This window comes from Talpa europaea, assembly GCF_964194135.1.
Source record: "Talpa europaea genome assembly, chromosome: 7".
NCBI lineage: Eukaryota > Metazoa > Chordata > Mammalia > Eulipotyphla > Talpidae > Talpa > Talpa europaea.
The window spans coordinates 126,531,434-126,552,515 of NC_140074.1; the positions used below are offsets into that span (position 1 = coordinate 126,531,434).

Consider the following 21,082-nt stretch of genomic DNA (forward strand, 5'->3'; position numbering starts at 1 on the left):
AATTTCTATACACTGTGTCAGGAAAAATCTCATTTTTTAAGACTTTTATTTCAAACCACAGTGACGCTCTGCCCAGCTGAGGAAGCTCCTCGGGCCTCCTGAAGCCGAGGAGGGGGTGTCCCCCGCGGGGAGGGGCTGGTTCCTTCCCCCCGGAGCACCGCAGCTGCTGAGTGGGCACAGGGCGTCCCGAGGAGGCTCCAGGACAGCTGCAGCCCGTCCAGCGAAGGCAACTGGCGCCGGCGGCTGGGGGGCCGGGGAGGAGTTGGGGGGGCCGGGAGGGCGGGGCGAACAGCTCCCGGCGTCAGCAGGCTCTGGGGCCTCCCCCACACCTGCGCACCTGCCAGGCCTCTCCCCGCGCGGACAGGTGGGTCTGCCAGGTCCACCTGCCCAAGCCCGAGGGAGCCTGTCGCCGCCTGGAAGTTCGCCCTGGGTGGGGCAGGTGGGACGGGACAGACAGACAACTCCTGGGGGTCCTCTCTAGAACGCTCTGAGCTGGGCGGGGCTCCCGGGGGGCGCGCCCCGGGGGTCGGGTGGCCTAGTGCTCGTGCTCGGCGTCCATGCAGGACTCCCAGGGGTTGCGGGGCATCCGCGGCAGCGAGCAGGCCAGCAGCGCCAGGCCCCCCAGCACGAGCAGGGCGCAGGCGGCGCAGGCGCAGGCGAAGGACCAGGCGTAGCGGTGCTGCATCCACGCGGTGTCCTCGCTGGCCACCATGCGCGCCACCGACTGCCGCATCACCTCCACCGACACGAAGATGCAGAGACCTGCGGGCCCGGGCGCTTCAGGGCTGTGTCTGCTGGGGTTCCGCCCTCGGAGAGGGGGTGACCCAGCCTGGGGGGGCGCCTGGAGACCGGGTTTCCAGCTGGGAACCTGCGCAGGTAACCCCGCCGCCTGCGCCCGCTTCTCCATCAGGTGAGCGCTTCCTTCCCGGGTCAGGAGGGTTGTTTTTCAGGTTAGACTTCTGCCCGCGAGTGGCCCTGTCCGTGCCGCGAGGACCAGGACTGTGCGAAGTGGACAAACCGCCCCCGTCTCCCGCCTCCCCCCACGCCCCAGACTCGCGGGGGGCCTGAGCCAGTCGGCCTGGTGGAGCCTGGGACTGCACCCCGACTCTGAACTCCAAATCTGAGGTTGCCTGAGGAGGGGCATAGCTCCCCCCTCCCCCTGCACGACCCCCTAGCCCCAGGCAGGAGCCCCCCTTCTACCTGCAAAGGCGTAGAACATGGCCGCCGGCCTCAGCAGGTAGTCCCGCCGCTTCCTGAGGGAGAGGAGCACGCACAGGGTCCCCAGGATGATGAAGCCCAGGCTGAAGATGGTGATGGCGGCTGCCGAGATGCTGTAGTCTGCAACACAGCGGGGAGCCCAGTCCCCACGGCTCAGCCCGCTCCTCCCCGGAACCTCCTAGCAGGCTGGTTGCACCTCCAGACAGGTGAGTGACACCCCTTTGCCCATCTCCAGATGCGGAAGGTGAGGGCCTGAGAGAGCAGATCTCGCCCCAGAGTTACACAGGGGTTGGGGTGGGGCCCGGAGGCTGCCACCACCTAACGCCACCGCCCAGGTCTTCCGGGAGATACCACGGGGCAGAGGCCTAGAGGAGGCTGGGGGCCTTTCTGGAGCAGAATCTCCGTCCCTCCAAGTGACAGGGCCGGGGGAGGCCCTGGGCTCGTCTGTCCTGGGGCTGATGCGCAGGTAGGGGCAGAGTGTGGTGTGTTACAGAGCAGCCTGTGTGGGGTCTGCCCACGTGTGCATGTGTGTGTGTGTGTGAGCGCGGAGCCTGTCAGCGCACCTCACATGTGAGTGGTCTGCCAATGTGTGCTTTATGTGTCTGTCGGTACGAGTGTGTCAGCACATGTGTGTATGTGAGTGTGTGTGTGCATCAGGGCATGTGTGAGTCTGCCAGTGTTGTGAGTGTCAATGTGTGTGTGTCTGTCAGTGTGTCAGTGTGCTTCAGTGTGTGCCTGTCAGCGTGTGTGTCATTGCGTGTGTCAGTGTGTGCGCCTGTCAGTGTGTGCGTGTGTGTCAGTTTGTGTGTGTGCATCTCTCAGTGCATGTCAGTGTGTGTCAGTGTGTATGTCTGTCAGTGTGTGTGTGCACGTGTGTGCCCACACCCTGTGCACACGCAGAGGCAGGTCTGCACCCATCAGCTTCACTGTGTGTGGAGGTGCCTCTGCCCTCCATGGCCCACAGAACGCCCCCAGGGCACACATGCCCCTGGACCGGCTCTTCCCAGCTCTCCTGATTCTGGGGGGTGATTTATAGGAGAGGGAGGGAACCAGACAGTTCCCCTCACAGACTGACCCCCTCGCCCTGAAAGCCCTGCGGGAATTCTGAGCACCAGTTGTCTTCAGAGTTCCTGTCACAGCCGCCTCCCCTGGGCTGTGGGAAGTGTGTTCCCCCTGCGGTGCCCGAGGCTTCCAGGAAATGTCTCTTTTCCGAAGGCTCCCAGGCCCTGATGAATGGGGGCTCGGGACGCCAGGAGGGGGGCCCCCCCGCGCCCCTGAGCAGAGGGTGACAGGCGGCTCGGGAGAGCAGGGAGGTCAGGACTTTGTGCCAAGTGATTTTCTGGCTCAGCGGCCTGTGACAGAAGCCACTTCTGCTCCCCCTCCCCGGCCCCCCGCTTTCCATTACGGGCTCACCTTTCTGAGTGGTGACTTCGAAGATCTCCGAGCTCTCGCCTGGATTAAAATGCCTGAAGTAGGAACAGTTTTTCTCTGCAGAGGAGAGAGCCAGCCTGTGGTTAGAGGAAGGGCCTGCGTCCGGGAAGAGCGGCTGACAGAGGGCAGGTGCCAAGCGGGGCGGGGGGCAGGGGTAGAGGGACTCCTGGCTGGCTGTCTTCCCCGAGCCCCTTGTCTGGGGTGAAACTAACACTTCTCTGACCCTCAGACCCAGATTTCAGTAGGGTAAGGGGGTTGCCTAGGAAGCTGGGAGTCTGACTGAGGCAGACTGAACTGAGGGGTATTCGCTGTCACCAGGTGCCAGGTGTGTGGCCAGGCCAGCCCAGCAGCGGTTCTCAGCCAGCCTGAGTCTGCGCCCAAGGGGGATGGCTGGGGACATTTCTGGTGTCACAACTGGGTAGGGATGCAGCTGGCATCTAGTGGGTAAACGCCAGTGATGCTGCTATGCTGCTAAGCACCCCTTTATGTGCAGCAAAGAACCATCCAACCCCCAAATGTCAGGAGTGCTGGGGTGGAGAAGCCCCAGATCATACCCGAATCTCTGGACGTTTCTTATCAGCATCCAGGCCCACCTGATGCGCTGTGAGTGACAAGGGAAGCAAGCAGTGCTTTCCAGAAGCTTTTAGGAGGCAATTCAGATGCCCAGCCAGGTTGGGAAGCCCTGCTTCAGGCCATTTAAAATATCCCGAAGTGCTTTTCTGAGTGGACCGTCTGCATGGACTTGGCTGCAGAGCCAAATGTCCCATTGTGTGATTTCATCAAGCCTCAATACCCATGGCCACAGAGGCAGGGAGTCCTCCATAGTGAGCTGCTTGGCCCACCGGACAGGTGTCAGAACAAACATGAAAATCTGGGGACAATAGCACCAAAAATCTGGGTTTGATGGAGGAGAGAGGAAGGACTCAGAACAGAGACATTCACGCAGATTTTTAATATAATTTCAGGCATTGTGTCTCTTCCTTTTTTCTCCCCTAGTTTCTCTTACAGTTAGACATATCATAAAATCAAAATCCTATTATTTATAAAATACAGTTTAATATAATTTATTCCCAATTTAGGAAGTCAATGAATGAATTATTTTCTATTTATGTTTCTTAAAAAAATTAAACTAGGTTGCTTTTTACTTATGTGAGGCCCTTCATTGATTTCTTTTTTGGGTGGATTCATGTCCCTCAATGGAAAATGTCTCTGCCCCTAGAGACCCCTAGGGTCTCTAGTTTCATTTTTTCACCTCCAAGCTACCTTTCAGTGATCACAAGGGGGTTGCTGCCTAGTTTGGGGGTGATGTGCCCCTCTAGTGTTGCCAAAGTCCTAGCTTTCCTGGATGCAGGCTTCCTTTTCTCTCTGACCTAAATCATCTCATTGCCTATTTAGGCCTGTAGCCCCTCCACCCCCCAGTATCAGGGGGACGTGCCCCTCAGTTGAGGAAGAATTGATTCCTGGGGAAGGAACACAGTCATCAATTTGTGCTTCTCTATTTATTTTCATTTTATTTTAAAAATTTATTTATTTATACAAGAACCAGGGTACAGGCCAGATGTACAGGAGGGTGAGAGGATTCACCAGAGACAGAGCGGGGAACAGAACAGGCAGATTGACTGAAATACACTGCTGAGGGGAGCAGCGGGCAAGTCAGGAGAGGTCTGCTGCGCCATGTGGGTATTGCCACGGCCGGCGGGGATCGAACCGGCACTGCAGAGGCTGCGGACAGCTTCACAGCGCTGCACTCAACTGCCTGTGCCACCAGGGAGGCCCTAAATTATTTTCATTTTAAACAGTTACTTGGGGTGTCTGCCTGGGGTGTGTGGGGCAATGTCAGAACTGATGCTGCTTTTTTCCCTCACAACTTTGGGTGCTATTTTAATGCATAATGCAAAGCTCTTACATTTGTTAGATTATTAGCTATAGATTCCCTTGAATCACTGCTTCAAAATGGCCTGTGCTAGGTCCGATGTCGCCATGTGTCCCCCTCTGGACAAAGAGCATTTCTGTTTCATTCTTTATTTTTTTTAAAGATTTACTTATTTATGCATACAAGAGCTGGGGTACAGGCCAGAGAGATGCGGGAGCGGTGAGAGGATTCACCAGAGACAGAGTGGGGAGCAGAACAGGCGGATCTACTGAAATACACTGCTGAGGGGAGCAGCAGGTGAGACAGGAGAGGTCTGCTGCGCCATGTGGGTAGCTCCCTGGCTGGTCTGGGATCAAACTCGTGCTCAGAGGCTGCGGATTGCTTCATTGTGCGGTGCTTAACCCCTTGAGCCACCAGGGAGACCCCTCTGTTTCATTCTTTAAAGGCCAATTTCTGTTGTCATTGAAAACCCTCTGAAAAGATTGGCTGAATTCAAGTGTATTTCACAGTCAACTGCCTCCGTGACCACTCGCAGCGCGTGAGTTAAAAGCCTTCGGAGCGAGGGCTTCCAGATGCAGGTCCAGTGGAGCTGGCCCTGGCCATGCTGTTGGATGAGTCTGGGTCACTGCAGCCGCTCTGGGCAGGTGCTCATCACTCCACCAGCTGAACACCGGGCTTCACTGGACAAACTGCCGTTACTACTGGGGCTGGAATAAACCTGTCCTAGCTCATACCTCGGGGAGACTGCAAGCTGGGGGGCCAAGCTGCAGATTTGGTGGTGGGGGATGGGTTCCCTTCCATGACCCAGGCACTGTGGTCACTATCTTCCCCTCCTCTATTAAACGCTCTCACACCTGGGGGTTGGGGGGCATTCATGGGGGGCAGCTCCCATTCAGAGTGTCTGGAGCCCCAGCTTCTTTCTGTCAGGACTCTCCCTTCTCTTGGACTTAGCAAATGAGGAAGGGCAGTGTCTTCTGCCCTGAACCCTGGAGGAGCATCACTGCCCAGGGGAGACCACCAGCCCCTTCATGGTCCCTGAGGGTCCTGGCAGGGGTGAGGCACCTCAGACCAGGGCTTCGGATGCTTATGAAGGAGGAATCAAGCCAGGATCTGCCCAGGGCACTTGGGAATTGCTTGCTGAGATGGATAAACTAAGCCCGAAGGGGCCTCCCTGGTGGCGCAAGAGGTTAAGACGCAGCACTATGAAGCTATCCGCAGCCACTGCAGCACCGGTTCGATCCCCAGCCAGGGAGCTACCCACATAGTGCAGCAGACCTCTCCTGTCACGCCTGCTGCTCCCCTCAGCAGTGTATTTCAGTGGTTCTGCCTATTCTGTACCCCACTTTGTCTCTGGTGAATCCTCTCACCCCCCACACCTCTGGCCTACACCCCAGTTCTTGTATGCATAAATAAATAAATCTTAAAAAAAAAAAAAAAACACCAAAAAACAAAAAACTGAGCCTTGAAGGCAGCCTGAAAAGGAAGGACATCAAAATGGGCCTTTGTGAGTTCCAGGGCTGAGAGGAGACGTGGCACTTCTGTGTGGGGGTTCAGAGCCTTCTGGCCTCAGTAATTCCTCCAGCACCTGCCTGGCCTCTGCCACCCTTGCGCTGAGCTCAGGCCTTCAGCTCTGCCTCGAGGGGCCCCGGCCCATTCAACGGCCAGGAGAAGCAAGTGCTTCAGTCCATCTGGGGGGAGATAGGAGCGCCAGGGGACAGTCTGGAACCATGGTTAGGAGCACTGCGGTCCTGCCATCGCCTTTGTCTCTGCAAATGACTCATGGTGATTTGAATATGTGTGTTTCTATTGCTCTGTATTTCAGAAATGTTTCCTATGAACAGTCATAAGACTAATGGCTTAAAATTTAAGTTGGTTATTCCTTAAAACATTTGGTGAGCTCAGCTATTGGGCTTGACCCAGGTCTGAGTGTCTAATAATTCTGATTAAGGGGAATGAGTCCAGATCCATTTCTGCAGGGCCAGGTTTAAAGAACTAGACTAGAAAGCACATTTAACTCCAAGCTGAATTTGAGTTCATATGTATTTTTCTATTGTAGAAAATTGGGACAGTTTGTGTGATTAGGGGATGTCACTGGGTTATCGCTGAGAATTTATCAGTGTATCTGGTATTGGTTGATGTAGACTTTAGTCTATTAAAATATACCTTGTTGATTTATGCAAAACCACCTCCTCACTGGGTAATAGTATAAGGTAACTAAGAAGGCAAATTTTAGGGACAGATGACTGGACAGCTGCCCTGCCATGGTCGCTGTGTGACCTTGGTCAAGTGACTCAACTTCTCTGTGCCTCATTTTCTCCATCTGTGAGATGGCATAATGATAAAAGTATGGACCTCTTAAAAGCCTTTATGAGAATTATGTCCCTTCATGTACTGATGTCACCCCAAAGGCTCTGGCCACCATGATTTGTGGGGAAAACCAGCTGTTAATCTTGGTAAACATCCTTTTTGTGTGATGACTGTCTTTTTGATGCCTCCAAGATTCTATTTGTGAATAGTTTGATTATGTACCTCCGAGTGGATCTCTATTCAGAGTTCATTAAGCTCTGTGCATTTATAGATTAATATTTTCTGTCACATTTGGAAATTTTGTGCCATTATTTTTCACATATGGACTCTGCTCCTTTCTCTTCTTCTACCCTTCTGGGACTCCCCATCATGCATTTGTGGGTATGTCTGATAGTGTCCCGCAGGTCTCTAAGTCTCCCTTTTTTTTTTTTTTTACATTTTTTTTCTCTCTGTTAACTCAGTTGACCTAGCTTCAAGTTTATCTTTTCTTTCTTTTGCCTGCTCAGATCTGTGATTGAATCCCTCCAGTGAATTCTTCATTTGAGTTACTAAATTTTCCAACTCTAGAATTTTAATCTCTTTATTGATACTCTATTTCATGAGACATCATTACTATCTTTATTTTAATTCTTTAGACAAGGTCTCTATTTTCTTTGAATGTATTTAAAATAACTGCTTTAACTGTTTACAATAGCTAAGCTTTGAAAACAACCCAAATGCCCAAAAATAGATGACTGGATCAAGAAGATGTGGTCCATATACACCATGAAATATTACTCAGCATTCAAAAAAGATAAACACATGCCATTTGCAGCAACATGGATGGCGCTGGAAGGGATCATGCTCAGCGAAATAAGCCAGAAAGAAAAAGAAAAATACCGGATGGTCTCACTCACAGCAGGAATCTAGAAAACTTAAATAAGGGACCAGGAAAAAGAATAACTATAAGAAAGTGAAAATCAAAATCAACAAACAACTATGAACCAGAGACACTCTATGGGGGGTGGGAGGCAGAGAGAGGAGGGATTGGGGTCAAAATAAGGGGGTCGCAATTGTATGGGGAATATAAAAATAAAATTTATAATAAAAAAAGAAAGCAATATAGAACACATTTCCAGGTATATTCGAAGAAACCATAAAAAAATAAATAAATAAAATAACTGCTTTAAAATTTTTGTCTAGTAAGTCCAACATCTGGGCTTCTTCAGGGAATAGATGATTGCTTCTCTCCTACCTCCACCATGTGTGAACCATACATTTTTCATTCTTTGCTTGTCTTACATATATTTTTTGTAGTTGTGAAAACTTAACCATTTAAACAATATAATGTGGCAATTATGGAAATCAGATTTTTCTCTTTCCTCATAGTTCGTTCCTATTGCTATTTGTTGTTCGTTTCGTGTTTTTTTCTGAATTAGTCACATGTGGCCATTGACATCTCTGCTCAGTTACTTGGTAGTCAGCTCATGCAGATTCCCTAAAATGCTTGGAACCAATTTATCACCCAGTTTTACTGAGGTGTTCTGTGCTTGGAAGCCTTCTACGTCAAGGTAAGCCAGAGATGAGCATGTAGGGTTTTCTCTGGTCCTTCCTGCACATGCACATGTTGATCTAGATTCATAGGGTATTTGGGACTTCTGCCACCTGTGGGCATCTCATTCTCCTGCTTTTTGAGTAGCCTATTGTTTACCCCAATTGTTACCTACTGCCCCTGGCAGTTGTGACATTAAACAATGGTCACTAATTGGTTTTGCCAAAGGTCTTCTTTTGACAGAGAGCTGTTGGCAAGAATGAGGTCAGAATCAGGCCAAACAAAGACTACTTTGCAAGTGGGAACTTCCAACTAACTATAAGACAGATCAAATAATGATATTTCTCTGGGAATGAGATTTTGAAAGAGATCCAATCCTGTTCTGTCCCCTCTGAAAGCTACAGGGGTGCTGGTTTTTACTGTGATTGTAGTTTGCTGGGTTTCAAGGCTGAGACAGAGCTGGGGAGGAGAGGATGGGAAAAGAGCAAATTCTAACACCAGAAACTCACTGTTCTTACAAAAACACAGTTATTTTTATTAAATAAGCACGAGCTGAATTGCTGTAAGATGGCTATATTGCAGAATTCTGAAAAAGTTGAGCCTGACCATTTTTGCTAACATTCTCATTGTTTTTATGGAGAGTAGTCTTGCAAGTTCTTACTCTGCCAATTTTTTTTTTTTCTGATGTCATCCAAAGTTAGTATATTTAAAGCTCTTAACACAATGCTTGGCAGATAATGCTATATGCAGGTTTGTTGTTATTATTGTTATTATAAATAATAAATAAGAGAACATGTATGAACTATATTCCTCCCTCCAGCAAAAAGTGATCCCATGGGGCACAGGATGGGTGGGTAGGGAGGAAAAGACCCACTTGCATAGAAAGGAGAGGCAGGAGGGAAGAAACACACTTTGGAGCTTGCTTGGGGTTAGGGAATGTGCACAACTATGTGGGGTGTGATTCACTCTGGACCAGGGCAGGGAGGCATAAAGGTCGATGGCTCAGGCTCAAAGCCAAGTCATTTCTACTGGTCCCCTGTAACTGGTTCAGTCACCTCCTGCTATTCTGTCCCTTCCTTGTATAGATTTAGCACACCTCCCCGCTCATCTGCTCTGTAAGCTCACCAGGCTTTAAAAGGTAGGCGCTTCCAAGGACAGGTGGGCAGGCCATGACAGCGTGGCCCGTGCTTGGTCCCTGGAGATGTTGCCACGCCCTGTCCTGTCCTGGGCAGTTGGTTGGATGATTCGTCTGTTTAGGGGTGTGCACAGCTGTGGCCAGGGGCATGGACATCTAGGCTAATGATACCCTCCAAGCATGTGTCCATGCTTGCTAAAGCCGTTAGCCCTGGGGCTCTCCTTTCAAGACAGTTGGGTATTTACAAGTCTTCCGAGTGTCCAGTGGGAGTGAGCAAGGCAGGGGTTTCCTGGAGCCAGCACTGGGGACTCAGCATTGACTTACTTGGAGGGAAGAGTTCGGAGAACTCCTGGTGTTTTCCTGAACACCCCTTTTCTGGCCCACTGCACATTTATAAGCACTGGAAGGCACTTTATTGCTGGGCCCAAGCACTGGGTGTTACAGAAGGATGCAGAGGCAGCTGGGGGTTTGTTGCCCACCCCTCCATATTCACTTAAGGGTGTCATGGGCAATGCATCATAGAGCCCAGAACTCTGGTTCTCAACACAGGGCTCTTTCCTCAGCTATGAATGTAGAGGGCTCCATATTTGCAGCATAGATACTAATGGCTCACTACCAGGAATTCTCAGCAAGGAGCATTCGATGCATGGCTGAGCAACAGGGTAGGAAATCAAGGAATGCTCTTAAATAGTGCAGGAAATGCTCTCTAACTCTGAAGGGGTCTGAGCCATGAGAAGACATGCAGAAGGGCTAATGGGTCTGACAAAAAAGCAGGCGGCTCATCTTAGCCAGGTCTTGCTCCTCCAACATGCTCCCTGTGCGGCTGCTCAGCCCTGCACTCGGAGACCTCCAAGAGCGCGATGCTTGGTGTCAGGCCCTGCAGGCGCCATCTTGAATTTCCTAATAATAGTAATAACAAGGAACTCTGCAGTTTCCTTTTGCACTGGGCTCTGAAAATTCTGGTGCCTACACCCCAGCCTGGAGCCTAAGGAATGACGAGGCCAATCCCATGGGTTTGGTCCTCACAGTCCCCTGAGGACACAGGGCCACCCAGCCTGTCTTTACAGGGCATACCCAAGAGAGCGACCACTGGAGCCGGAAGCCCGTAGTCTGGCAGATTCTTGTTTGCTCTATTGAGCCTTTTGTCCTACCTGCCCAGACCCCCTGGTGTAAAGCCCCCCACCCCCAAGCCTCAGCAAAACAGAAATAGCTGGAGAAAAATGCTCCCATTTTTATAACCCGGCTCTGGCCTCCAGCACAACCAGAGGCAACTCAGGGCCTCTGCCCGGAGCAAGGGGGCTGGGCGGTGGCTCTGTGCTGAGCTGGGGGATCCCGCCCTTTCCCACGGGGGCAACCTTCCCAGAGGTGGGCATGGGCACAGAGTGGGTACGTTACCCCCAGGCAGGGAGATGGGTCCGCAGCTCTTGTCCCTGCTGTCGATCACGGCAATGCGCTTGATACAAAGGCGCCAGAGGCCGAAGTGGGCCACCTGGCAGGTGCCGTTCTGGTGTTCCACCCGGGGGCTCAGCACGGCCCAGTGGTCTGTCACCGTGGCCACCATGGCCAGTACGATGCCCGCCAGGATGCAGACGAGGGTCCCGCGGACCTTCAGTGTTTTGGTCTGGGACATGGTGGCCGCCGGGCGAGGGCTCGGGGCACTCCGTCGGTAGCAGCGACTCTGGGGCAGGTGGCGGTCAGGCTGGGTGGTGGCGGCCGCAGTGCTGCTGGAAGCTAAGTTTAGTGAGCCCAGCTGAGCCAGAGTGGGCTGGCCTTGGGGCTGAGGGACACTGGATGGGGCTGAGCAGCTGCCCAGACGTGTCAGGGGCCTGAGGGAGGCTTCTATTAATGCATCGCTGAGGATGGCTTCTGCTCGGGTTTCAGGGCTTTCTTCCCCTTTTGGAGCCAGAAATACCCCAGGGTGGGGTGAGGATCGGAGGTGCTAGAGGGTGATTTGAGACCGCCTGGGGCAGCAGCTCAGGACACCTGAGCTGGGAGCCGCTGGGAAGACACCGGGTAGGGGGTCGCCTGTCTGTTCTCTGCTGGAGGAGGGCAGGGGCCTGGGGGCTCAGACTACCCAGCCGTCTGTGCTCACACTGGCCTGGCAGAGCGGGGTGACTGGGTCCTTGTCTTCACGGTCTGGGGGACTCAGGATTCTAACTAGGGGCTTCTCAGGGATGCCCTGCCCGGGGCTGCTGGAGCCGGGCACCCAGGCCTGAGCTCCGGCCCCGAGCCCCACCACATCCTCTGAAATGCAGGAGGATTTTTGGTGGCTCCCAGGCCTGGCATTACCCAATGCTGTGCCCAGCAGGAGAATGTTATTTCCTTTTTGATTCTCTTTCCATCCTTCCAGTAACATCCAGAAGAAAAGCTTGGGGCTAGTCTTTAACACTTTTGACACTTGTAAATCAAATAGAACAGAGAGGACAAGAACGTGGCTGGACTTGAAGAGGGTTCTGTTTTCATGGGAGTTTTCTTTTCACCGTCCGTCAATGGCACGTTATAAAGCGTTTCCAGTTGTGTCTTTATTTACTAAAGAAATATATTTAAGTAAAAAGCAACAAAAGTAGGTTGATTTCCAGGTGACTATTAAGAGGCTATTAAGAGGTTGATTTCCAGGTGACTATTAATAGGGGTGCAGAAGAAGCAGAGGTGGTGTGGTAGTTTGGGAACCACCACCCCAGGGCCCTGCCACCCACGTCCTGTACCCTGGCCCTCAGCTGGTACTCCAGCCTCCAGCTCCTGCATCTCTCACCCCCACCCTCACCCGGCTCTGTTTACCAGGTGCCTTTTTGGGGGTGAGTCCAAGAGGCTGATGATGGCCAGGAGAAACCCCTGAGCTGAGCAGGAATTAGCCCTGGGCACGGCTTGCAGAGAAACCCTGTGGGGATACAGGGCTCCCGCCTGGGAATCAGCATGCTCCTAGCGATGGTGAAAATTGAATAATGACTCAGCTCAGTCAGTGCTCCCTAGAAGCCAGACGCTCTGTGACGCCACCCCTGCAGGTAATGTTCACGCTGGTCCAGGAGGCGAGGACACTACTACCCCATTTTACAGATAAGGACACAGAGGCTCAGAGACATGATGTCACTTGTCCCAAGTCACACAGCAGGTCAGAGGTGAAGCCACGTTTCAGAACCCAGAGTTCAAGGGCTCATGGGGAGATTTGTGCTCTTAGAGGAGGAAAATTCTATTTTTTCTCTTTTCTCTAACTTCTTGGCTCCATCTTCTGCAACAAAAGACAGATTAACGAGAGAAAAGCAAACACATTTATTTCATCTAAGTTTTGTGTGACATGGGAGACTTGACATGGGAATGAAGAAAGGAAAAACTGGTTAAGCCTGAGCATTTACTGCTGGGCGTGAGGAGGGGTGAAGAGTCGTGGGGATACGGGATAGGGCAGTGAAAGGGCCTGGGCTAGTGTATAAGCTGGGGAAATGCAAGGTCTCTGCTTCTGGATCCTTCTCGTGTTGACAAGGATGCTCCTGTCCTCCAGGTACCCGAGGGCATCTCACCTGAGCGTCTTTTGAGCTGCTTCAGGGAAGGTCAGAAAGTCCGTCCTGCACCTGCTGTTTGCCAAATTCCTGCAGCTTAAAATCACGGAGGTGCCATATTTTGGGGTAGCATGTCCTGAACCCCACTGTGATTGATAAAAGAAACTGCGGCCTAGAGAGGGAAGTAACAAACCAGGCCTCTCCCACCCCTGGCAGTTACCTCCCAACCTGTAGGCTACCCGCTGGCCTCCCCCTCGGGTGATGGTCTCGGAAGCCCTTCTCTCAACTCTGCTGCCCTCTCTCCCTGCCCCACCCTAGCTCTGCTCCCCAGGGGGCTAACTTAATACAGCCGCCTGCTTCAGTTCAGAGGGACTATCTTAGGCGGGAGGGCCTCTCCCAGAGACGCCTGGAAGCCGGGGCGCGGCTCATGCCTGTGTGGACCCAGTTTCGGGAGCCAGGCAACTGGGGCTCTCACGGGGTGCTGGGCAGCCCGTGGCCTAACCGTGGTGTGCCGCAGCAAAGCCAAGGACAGCAGAGAAGCATCTTGTGTTTTAACACAAATATCCAGAAAGAGGAGATATTAATTTTAGCACTACCTGCAGATAGGTGTCATTTGAAGAAATACAGATGTTTTTGGTGTTTTGGGGCGCACTCAGCAGTACTCGACAGTACTGCAGGCTCCTCCGAGAAGCCAGGCTATGCCGTCCCCCAGTCGGGGGCAGGTTTGTGATGCAGGGGGGGTCCTGAGTCCTCTCACCCAGGGAGCAAAGGCATTAAAGATTGATGCCTCTTCCTTTTGAAGCTGTGTTTGTGTGACTCTGCCACGAGTCTGGCTGCTCTGGGGGTTGCAGACGAGCCTGCCCTCTCTCCCCCGTTCACTCTTCAAACAGACCTTTCCTGTTCATGGAGGCCATGCCCTGCTCCGCTGCCCTGGTCTGCTGGGCCAGGAAGGGGCTGGGTGGACACTGGTATTTGCTGGGAGCTGGGGGGCGGGTACTGTTTGCGTCTCGGTAGAGGCCTGCCCTGTCCATCGCCATCCCAAGAGTGTATTTTATGGCGTGGGAACCAGCTTGCAGCCAGAGCAGCTCTGAGACTCAGACCCTGCTGTGCTGGCCTCCAGCTGTGTGGCTTCCAGCCAGGCGTCACCGCTCAAAGCTGCCCTTTTGACATCTGTAAAATGGGGGCGGTGGCACCCGGCTGGGGGCTGGCACAATGATCAGAGGTCACGCATTTTACCAGCTCAGCCTGCAGTCGCTGTGCCCCCTAACCCCAATCCATATGTGGGAGCCCCAACCCCAAGGTGAGGATATTTGGAGGTGGGTCTTTGGGAGGGGAATAGGTTTAGATGAAGTCCTGAGGGTGGGGTCCTGCAGGGTGGGGTCAGGGCCCTTCGGAGAAGAGACCAGGAGGATGGTCACATGAGGGTGGTCACATGAGGATGCAGCCAGAAAGTGGCCAGTGAGCTGCACCCCGAACTCAGACCTCCAACCTCCAGAAATGTGAAGAAATAAATATCTAGTGTGTTGAAGTCCCTCTATTCATGGTATTTTGTTACGGAAGCTGGAGCTGACTAATACAGCAGGTAATGGACCCAGGGTAGCCACTGCTGCTGGTATTAATTATTAATATTATCTACTATTAATCATAGATGGGCCAACTTTCTCTCCTGACTTACAAGCTTCTGGGGGGTCGGGATGGTGAGACTGTATTACTCCTCCTGAGTCCCCTCAGAGAACCCAGGATCTGAGCCCAGGATAGAAGCTTCATAACTATTTGTTGAACGACTGTTGGAGCAGAGGACGGACAGATGGACTGGAAGAAGAGGATACAGGCCAATTAGTTTGCTCTGCCAGATGATCCAAAGGACGTTTCTATGTGGTTTAAAGCCATGGGGACAGACGAGGTGGCAGCTGTTGCAGAACCAGCACGGCTACCATGCCTGGGTGCTGAGGGTCCCTCTGGGAGGCCCACCGTCACCTCACTTCTGTGATCAAGTTCAAAAGAGAGCCGTCTCCTGAGACATTTTCCACAGTCTTCAAAGTCGAGACGCCGTGCTCAGTGAAGCAGGAGCTGTCTGCGTTGGTTTTTTTTTTTTTTAATTTATTTTACATATTTTTTACATCATTTTTCATTTTTGCACAATGTATGCATCTTCATCTTGGTTATAGTCCCTGTAAATTCCCCACCCCCCTTGTTTTGATCCTACTGCCTTCTCTCCCCCTGCAGTGTGTCTCTGGTTTATAGCTCCTTGTTGATTTTGATTTTTACTTTATCATAATTAGTCTTTTTCCTGGTCCCTTATTTAGCTTTTCTAAATTCCTGCTATGAGTGAGACCATCCCGTATTTCCCTTTTTCTTTCTGGCTTATTTCGCTGAGCATGATCCCTTCCAGCTCCGTCCATGTTGCTGCAAATGTCTGCGCTTTACTTGTCCTGATGAGCCAGTTTCCATTTGTCCCAAAAGACTGCCCTTTCCCCAGCTGGACCAGATGTAACCAGGGAGCAAAACATCTCCGGAGATGGCTGCATTCTGGGCCTGGCCCAAGGCATCCTCCTTGGTCCTGTGCTGACTTGATTGTAAGCTCAGGCTTGGGGAGCTGAAAAATGGCCTCAGGGCCTTGTTCCTAAGCTATTATCAAAAACAAGCACCAAGCAGGGCCTCCCCGAGGCGCAGCGGTTGAGCGCTGGGTTGCGAAGCTGCCCTCAGCCTCTGCAGAGATGGTTCGATCCCCAGCTGCTCTCAGGCCACCGGAGGAGGGTCCCACATGGCGCGCAGACCTCTCCTGCTGCCCGCTGCTCCCCTCAGCAGTGTACTTGGGTCCTTCTGCCTGTTCTGCTCCCCGCTCTGGCTCTGGTGAATTCTCTCACCCTCCCGCGCTTCTGACTGTACCCAGTACTTGTATAAAAAAACAAAAACAAACAAACAAACAAAAAAACCAAGCACCAAGCAACCCCTTAGTGCCACTTTATCTCCCGCCCTGAGCCCTTCACCTCGGGCCCTTGGGTGCGCCATGCTAACTGCCCTCGACGCCAGTGAACTGAAGAGGAGGTGCGCACGGGGCTCTTAAGGAAAGCGCACGTCCTCCCTGGGCCAGCGTGAAAACCTGATCCGGCTTTGCTGCACTGCCTGCGGCCTGTTCTCTTGCTTTCAGAGCACAGGGAAGATCTGCAGAGCGGGTTATGGTGAGAATGAAACAGCTGTGTGTGTGTGCATGGGGACACATGCTGTGCTGCCCACCGCCCGGGCAGCAGCAGGGCACAGGGTGGGGGTGGAGCTGAGCTGACTCTAAGAATGAAAAGGAAACAGTCGTCATCCTTTGGGCCAGGGGACAGTGAGCGTGGAGAGCGTGGGGGAAGCGACAGCAGGACTTTAAGGGGATGAGTTCAGGCTCAGACACCACGTCTGTGAGATCCAGGCTTTGCTGCTGTACCAGAGAGACCCCAGAGCAGGGGATAGGTAGAGGCGTGTCTCTCTCCCACAGCACAGTCCAGGTGGCTGGCCTGGAGGCCTGCTTGTCTCCACCGAGGGACGTGTGGACCCGGCTGCCTTCCATCTTGTTGCTCCTTCGTGCCCTAGGAGCTGTTCTCACTGGCAAGGCCAGAGCTGGGTCACTGGCGTGGCCGGCGCCAGGAGAGTGGGGGGAATTCAAGTCAAACCATTTCCTTGTGGGCAGTGTGCGTAGGGGTTACATGAAGCACTTGAATGGGGAATACCTCATGCCCGTGCCCCGACCTAAGAGCCTCTGGGTGGCCATCTAGCAAGCTGAGGCTCTCTCCAAGAAGAGGGGAGAACACATTTTGGCAGACTTGAAGGCTGTGACCAGAGAGGGAGTTGCCGGCCCTCTCTGAGCATTACAGAGGGGAGGGATAGTGAGGGGTGCCGACAAGATCCAGCTGGAGGTGAAAGTCAGTGGAGGTCAGAGGTCAGATCGTCAAGGGTGAGAAGGTCACATAGTCAAAGGAGGTGCGAGCCGCAGTCAGAGTAGGAACCCTGTGGCTGTGGATGGGCTCGGCTTGACGGTGGTGGCATGGGGCATGGCGGAGGGCTTTGAGCGGCCGGGAAGGAGCCCAAGAGGTGACAGTGGTGAGAGAGGGTCCAGGCTCCCGGAGAGGGCTTTTCCCCAGGGGGGTGGCGGTGCAGTGGTTTGGGGGTGTCAGCACCTCCGCCACTTCCCCCTCCTGCAATGATCCGTCAGGGACATGCCTTCATAAGCTTCTCTGATCACAGACTTCTGTTCCCAAGGCTGCACCAGCAATTCTGTTGGAAGCTGCCAGTTTAAAAATACCTGTATCAGGAGTCCTGCCCCAGTGTCCCTTTAGAGTCCACGGCCCTTTAGATCCCTTTCTCCCTTTTCGCCGGGCAGCCAGGAGTGTTATATTGGGAACTACCTAGGGGACCTCTGCAGAGGAGCAGGCAGCTCCTACGGAGAGGATTGGAGGAAGGGGTGCCCTTGAGGGAGGGGGTGGTTTGACAGATCCCAGGAGGTGGAGGGAAACCGCAGCAAGGAGTTCGGAAGATGATGGGCTCCAGAGGGCTCCGCCGAGGTGGAGGATGGAAGGTAGGTGGGTGGGTGGAGAAGAAACCTGGAGCCAGGTGAGGGTGCTGGAAGAGGGGTGGGGCAGGGTGTATCTTGCAAAAGCAGCCACTACAGTATTTCTGTTCCCATCTGTTTCGTCACCAGAGGCAGCCTATTTTTTCTCCCCTTGAACTGACGTGGAATTCTTTGGACTGTGCTAATCCTTAAAATACACCTCTAATAGGAGAGGAGCAGGCTAAAGCCCCATCACACCCGCGAGAATGGCGCACATGAAGAAGGCGTCTACCACCAAGGGCTGGAGAAGGTGCAGGGCGAGCGGAACCCCCGCCGCGCTGCTGGTGGCGAGGTGAACCGTGCAGACATTGTGGAGAGCAGCCCGGCTTGGCCTTCAAAAACGACAATAGGAAATACCGGATGACCCAGCCGGGCCTCGCACAGGCATCCACCCAAAGAGCTTGAGACCATCAACACGTGAAAATGCGTGCTCCACAGTGCTCGCGGCGGAGGTGTTTATAAGAACCAGGACGTGCCAACAATTTCAGTGTCCACTGATGGGCGCTTGGATCAAGACGACGTGGTCTGTCCACACCACGGAATTCATGAATGAATTTTATTTTTTAAATAATAAAATATTTATTTATTTGTGCATAAAAGAGCTGGGGTGTGGACCAGAGGTGCAGGGGGCGAGAGGATTCACCAGAGACAGAGTGGGGAGCAGAACAGGCGGATTGACTGAAACGCACTGCCGAGGGGAGCAGTGGGGAGACAGGAGAGGTCTGCTGCGCCGTGTGAGAGGTCAGCTCCCTGGCTGGGGATCGAACTCGTGCTGCAGAGGCTGCCGATAGCTTCATAGTGGGAAATGGGAAGAAGGATGAAGCAGCCTCCGCCCTCCCAGAGGAACTCAGCTCGAAGCTGCTTTCCAGCCGCTGGGCAGAGAGTGGGGGAGGGGAGGCTGTTACCCCGGGAGCCCAGGCCCGGGGTGTGCGCAGACATCGGATCCTGACTGTGTCTGTGGGTGGACAAGGCGCCTCTAGCATAAGCTGGGCCGGAAGTTCACGCTGAGAAGCCAGCAGAGCTCAAGGCCCCCTGAGATGCAGCATTTTGGTCCATTCAGCATCACTTGGGGTGGCGAGGGGAGGGGCTGGCAGCGCCCTACAACCACAGGACGGAGGTTTCAGAAATGGTCTTAGCTCTGTTTGATGCAGCCATTAAAAAGTAGGCTCTTAGGAAATAGTTAAAGCTGTGGGAAGGCTCTGCTGGTAAGCAGGCAGGTTATTAAGCTGTACCCCTCCCCCTGACACCCCCCCACCCCAGTAGGGTGTTAACCATCCTTATCCTTGGGCAGGGGACTCGGGTCGACACGGTTTCCTTCTTTCACTTTTCTGTATTGTTCAGATTTTTAAGGGAAAATGCACTACACTTAGAATTAGGGAAACAGAAGTATTTCTTTAAAACACTTGGCAGTTGCAATTTAATTTGTGGATTCTGGAGACCCTGCAGAAAACTCAGGATGTCGGCTGTAGGGTAAGTAAAGTATCAGGCTTGTCTGCCCTCCCGCCATCAGGATAGATGATGGATCCCTGTGGTCCTGAATGCATGCCTGATGGCGGGCACCTGGAGTGGGGTGTGGGCATGCGTGAGTGGGTCCACCTGGGCTGAGAGACTGGGCTTGTAAGGGCAGCGTCACGGGGACACCGGCAGAATGAATGGAGAGAGCAGAGCCACGAGAGGAGGCCCGAGAGCCCAGAAAGAGTGAACACTTGCCGGGGGGCTGGGAGGGCTGCCAGCCTCCTGGCCCCCCCGGCACCCCTGCCTGCCGTGTGCCTGGTAAATCCTGATAAAAGCCACTGAGAGCTCCAGGACTCTCTGCTCCTTTACTCTGTCTGCTCGGGTCAGAAAACCTGCCCTGTGCCCATTCCTGCAGTTACATCAGCCCCCTGCAAGCGCCCTCTCCGAAGTTGGAAGCCTCTGAATGTGGGACCCTCCTCGACGGCAGACTTCTGCTCCCGAAGGCGCGCTGGTAGTTTTGTTGAAAACTGCAAGTTTAAAAATACCTGTATCAGGTGGACCTGTCCCATCTGCCCCTCTGGAGTTTGAGGTCCCTGAGCCACCCTTGCGCCCCCCCTGCCCCCACCTTTCCTGTCTAGGGCTGGGCAGCCATGGTGCTAAATTAGGAACCACTGTGGGGAGCTGCAGTCACGTGGCTGGCTGTGAACTCGCTGCAGGGAGGCCTCCCCCCTCCCCACGCCTCTGCTGCTTGCCAGCTCCAGCTGGGGACCCATGGCAAGTTTCCTTCCAAGACAGCCAGGCCCCCAGGGCAACTGAGAGCTGGTGAAGGCAGGTCTCCTGCGGCCTGTATTTCCTCCGTGGAACCCCAACAGCCCCAGTAGAATTTGGGGGTTGCAGGGCCTGCAAAGAGAGCAGCATTCTGGAGACCCCTCCACCCAGTAGATGCTAGTAGCACCCTCTTTCAAGCTGAGACAACCAAAAATTTATGGGTATCAGCAAAGGCAGCAGCTGGGACAGGAGCTCTCTCCTGGGCAGATCCTCCAGGTTTCCGCCACACCACAGTGGCCATGGGCATCCGTAGACCTGGCTCTCAGAGCACTGCCTCCAAGGGCTGTTCTAGAACCATTCGTCTTGGGAAACAACTTGAGTGTCGTTAGTCCTCTGATGTGTCTGAAACTCAGGAAGCCCCAGGGCATAGAGGAATGCTTCCTCAGGTGTTCGAGTTTAATTCCTCCTCCTGCAGCCTTGGGAGGGAACTGACACCTCCTTGGTGGAGACTTTCCCTTCCTCATTTGACCAGGGAGGGAACTGGGTCACTGGCGCTGGGGTCGGTTGAGTGGAGGATTTGATCTCAGACATGCAGGCTCCCAGCCACCGCCCTGCAGCTGCTGGGGTGTGCTCGGAGGAGGCTGCCTCTGTGTGGAGTGGGGCCAGGCCTCCGGGTCTTTCTCCCTCTGCCCGTGTGGCTCATTCCTTCGGCACTTTGTTGCCAGACCCAGGGACAAACGCACCCCCAAGCCCATCCGGGACAGGAACAGAATGGCTAGCTTCTGTTTCCAAAACCGCTGGCTCAAAGGGAAGAGGGGAAAAGGCAGAAATCTAAATCAGTCGCAGGGAAAGGAGCCACTGAGAAGACGTAGATCAGTTTTCTTAATATGGCCTTAGCCCAGGCCCAGGTGCCAAGCTCCGTGTGGTCTCACGCCCGCCCCTCCCAAACCTTTCTGTGCCTGAGTGTCCCTCACTGGAAGAGCAGGCTGGTGCATGGTGTCTCAGCGTTGGCATTGTTGACATTTTGTTCCAGATCATTCTTGGCGTGGGGGGTGGGGGTTGCTGTTCTGTAGTATCCTTGAGCACTCCCTTTCCAAGCTGTGACAACCAAAAATGGCTGCAGAAATTGGCAAATGTCCCCCGGGGAGCAGGGTGTCCCCCATTATAGAATCACTGGGCTGCTAGTATCTCCCTTTCATGAGTGTTATGGAAATCCTCAAAAAATTTTCCTTCCTTCTAGTCCTCTCCCCGCCCCCAACTTGTTCCTTCTGGACTTAATTCT

General features: G+C 53.4%; 1 protein-coding gene across 1 annotated transcript; it reads right to left on the reverse strand.

The window, feature by feature from the left end:
• Positions 1 to 348: 348 nt before the first annotated feature.
• CACNG1 (calcium voltage-gated channel auxiliary subunit gamma 1) lies at positions 349 to 11,125 on the reverse strand (the record flags this gene model as incomplete). The annotated part of the gene is made up of 4 exons (XM_084239132.1): positions 349 to 762; positions 1,201 to 1,338; positions 2,632 to 2,706; positions 10,891 to 11,125. 4 exons carry the CDS (start codon positions 11,123 to 11,125, stop codon positions 536 to 538), a joined length of 675 nt encoding a protein of 224 aa, XP_084095258.1. The 3' UTR covers positions 349 to 535.
• Between the last annotated feature and the right edge of the window lie 9,957 nt (positions 11,126 to 21,082).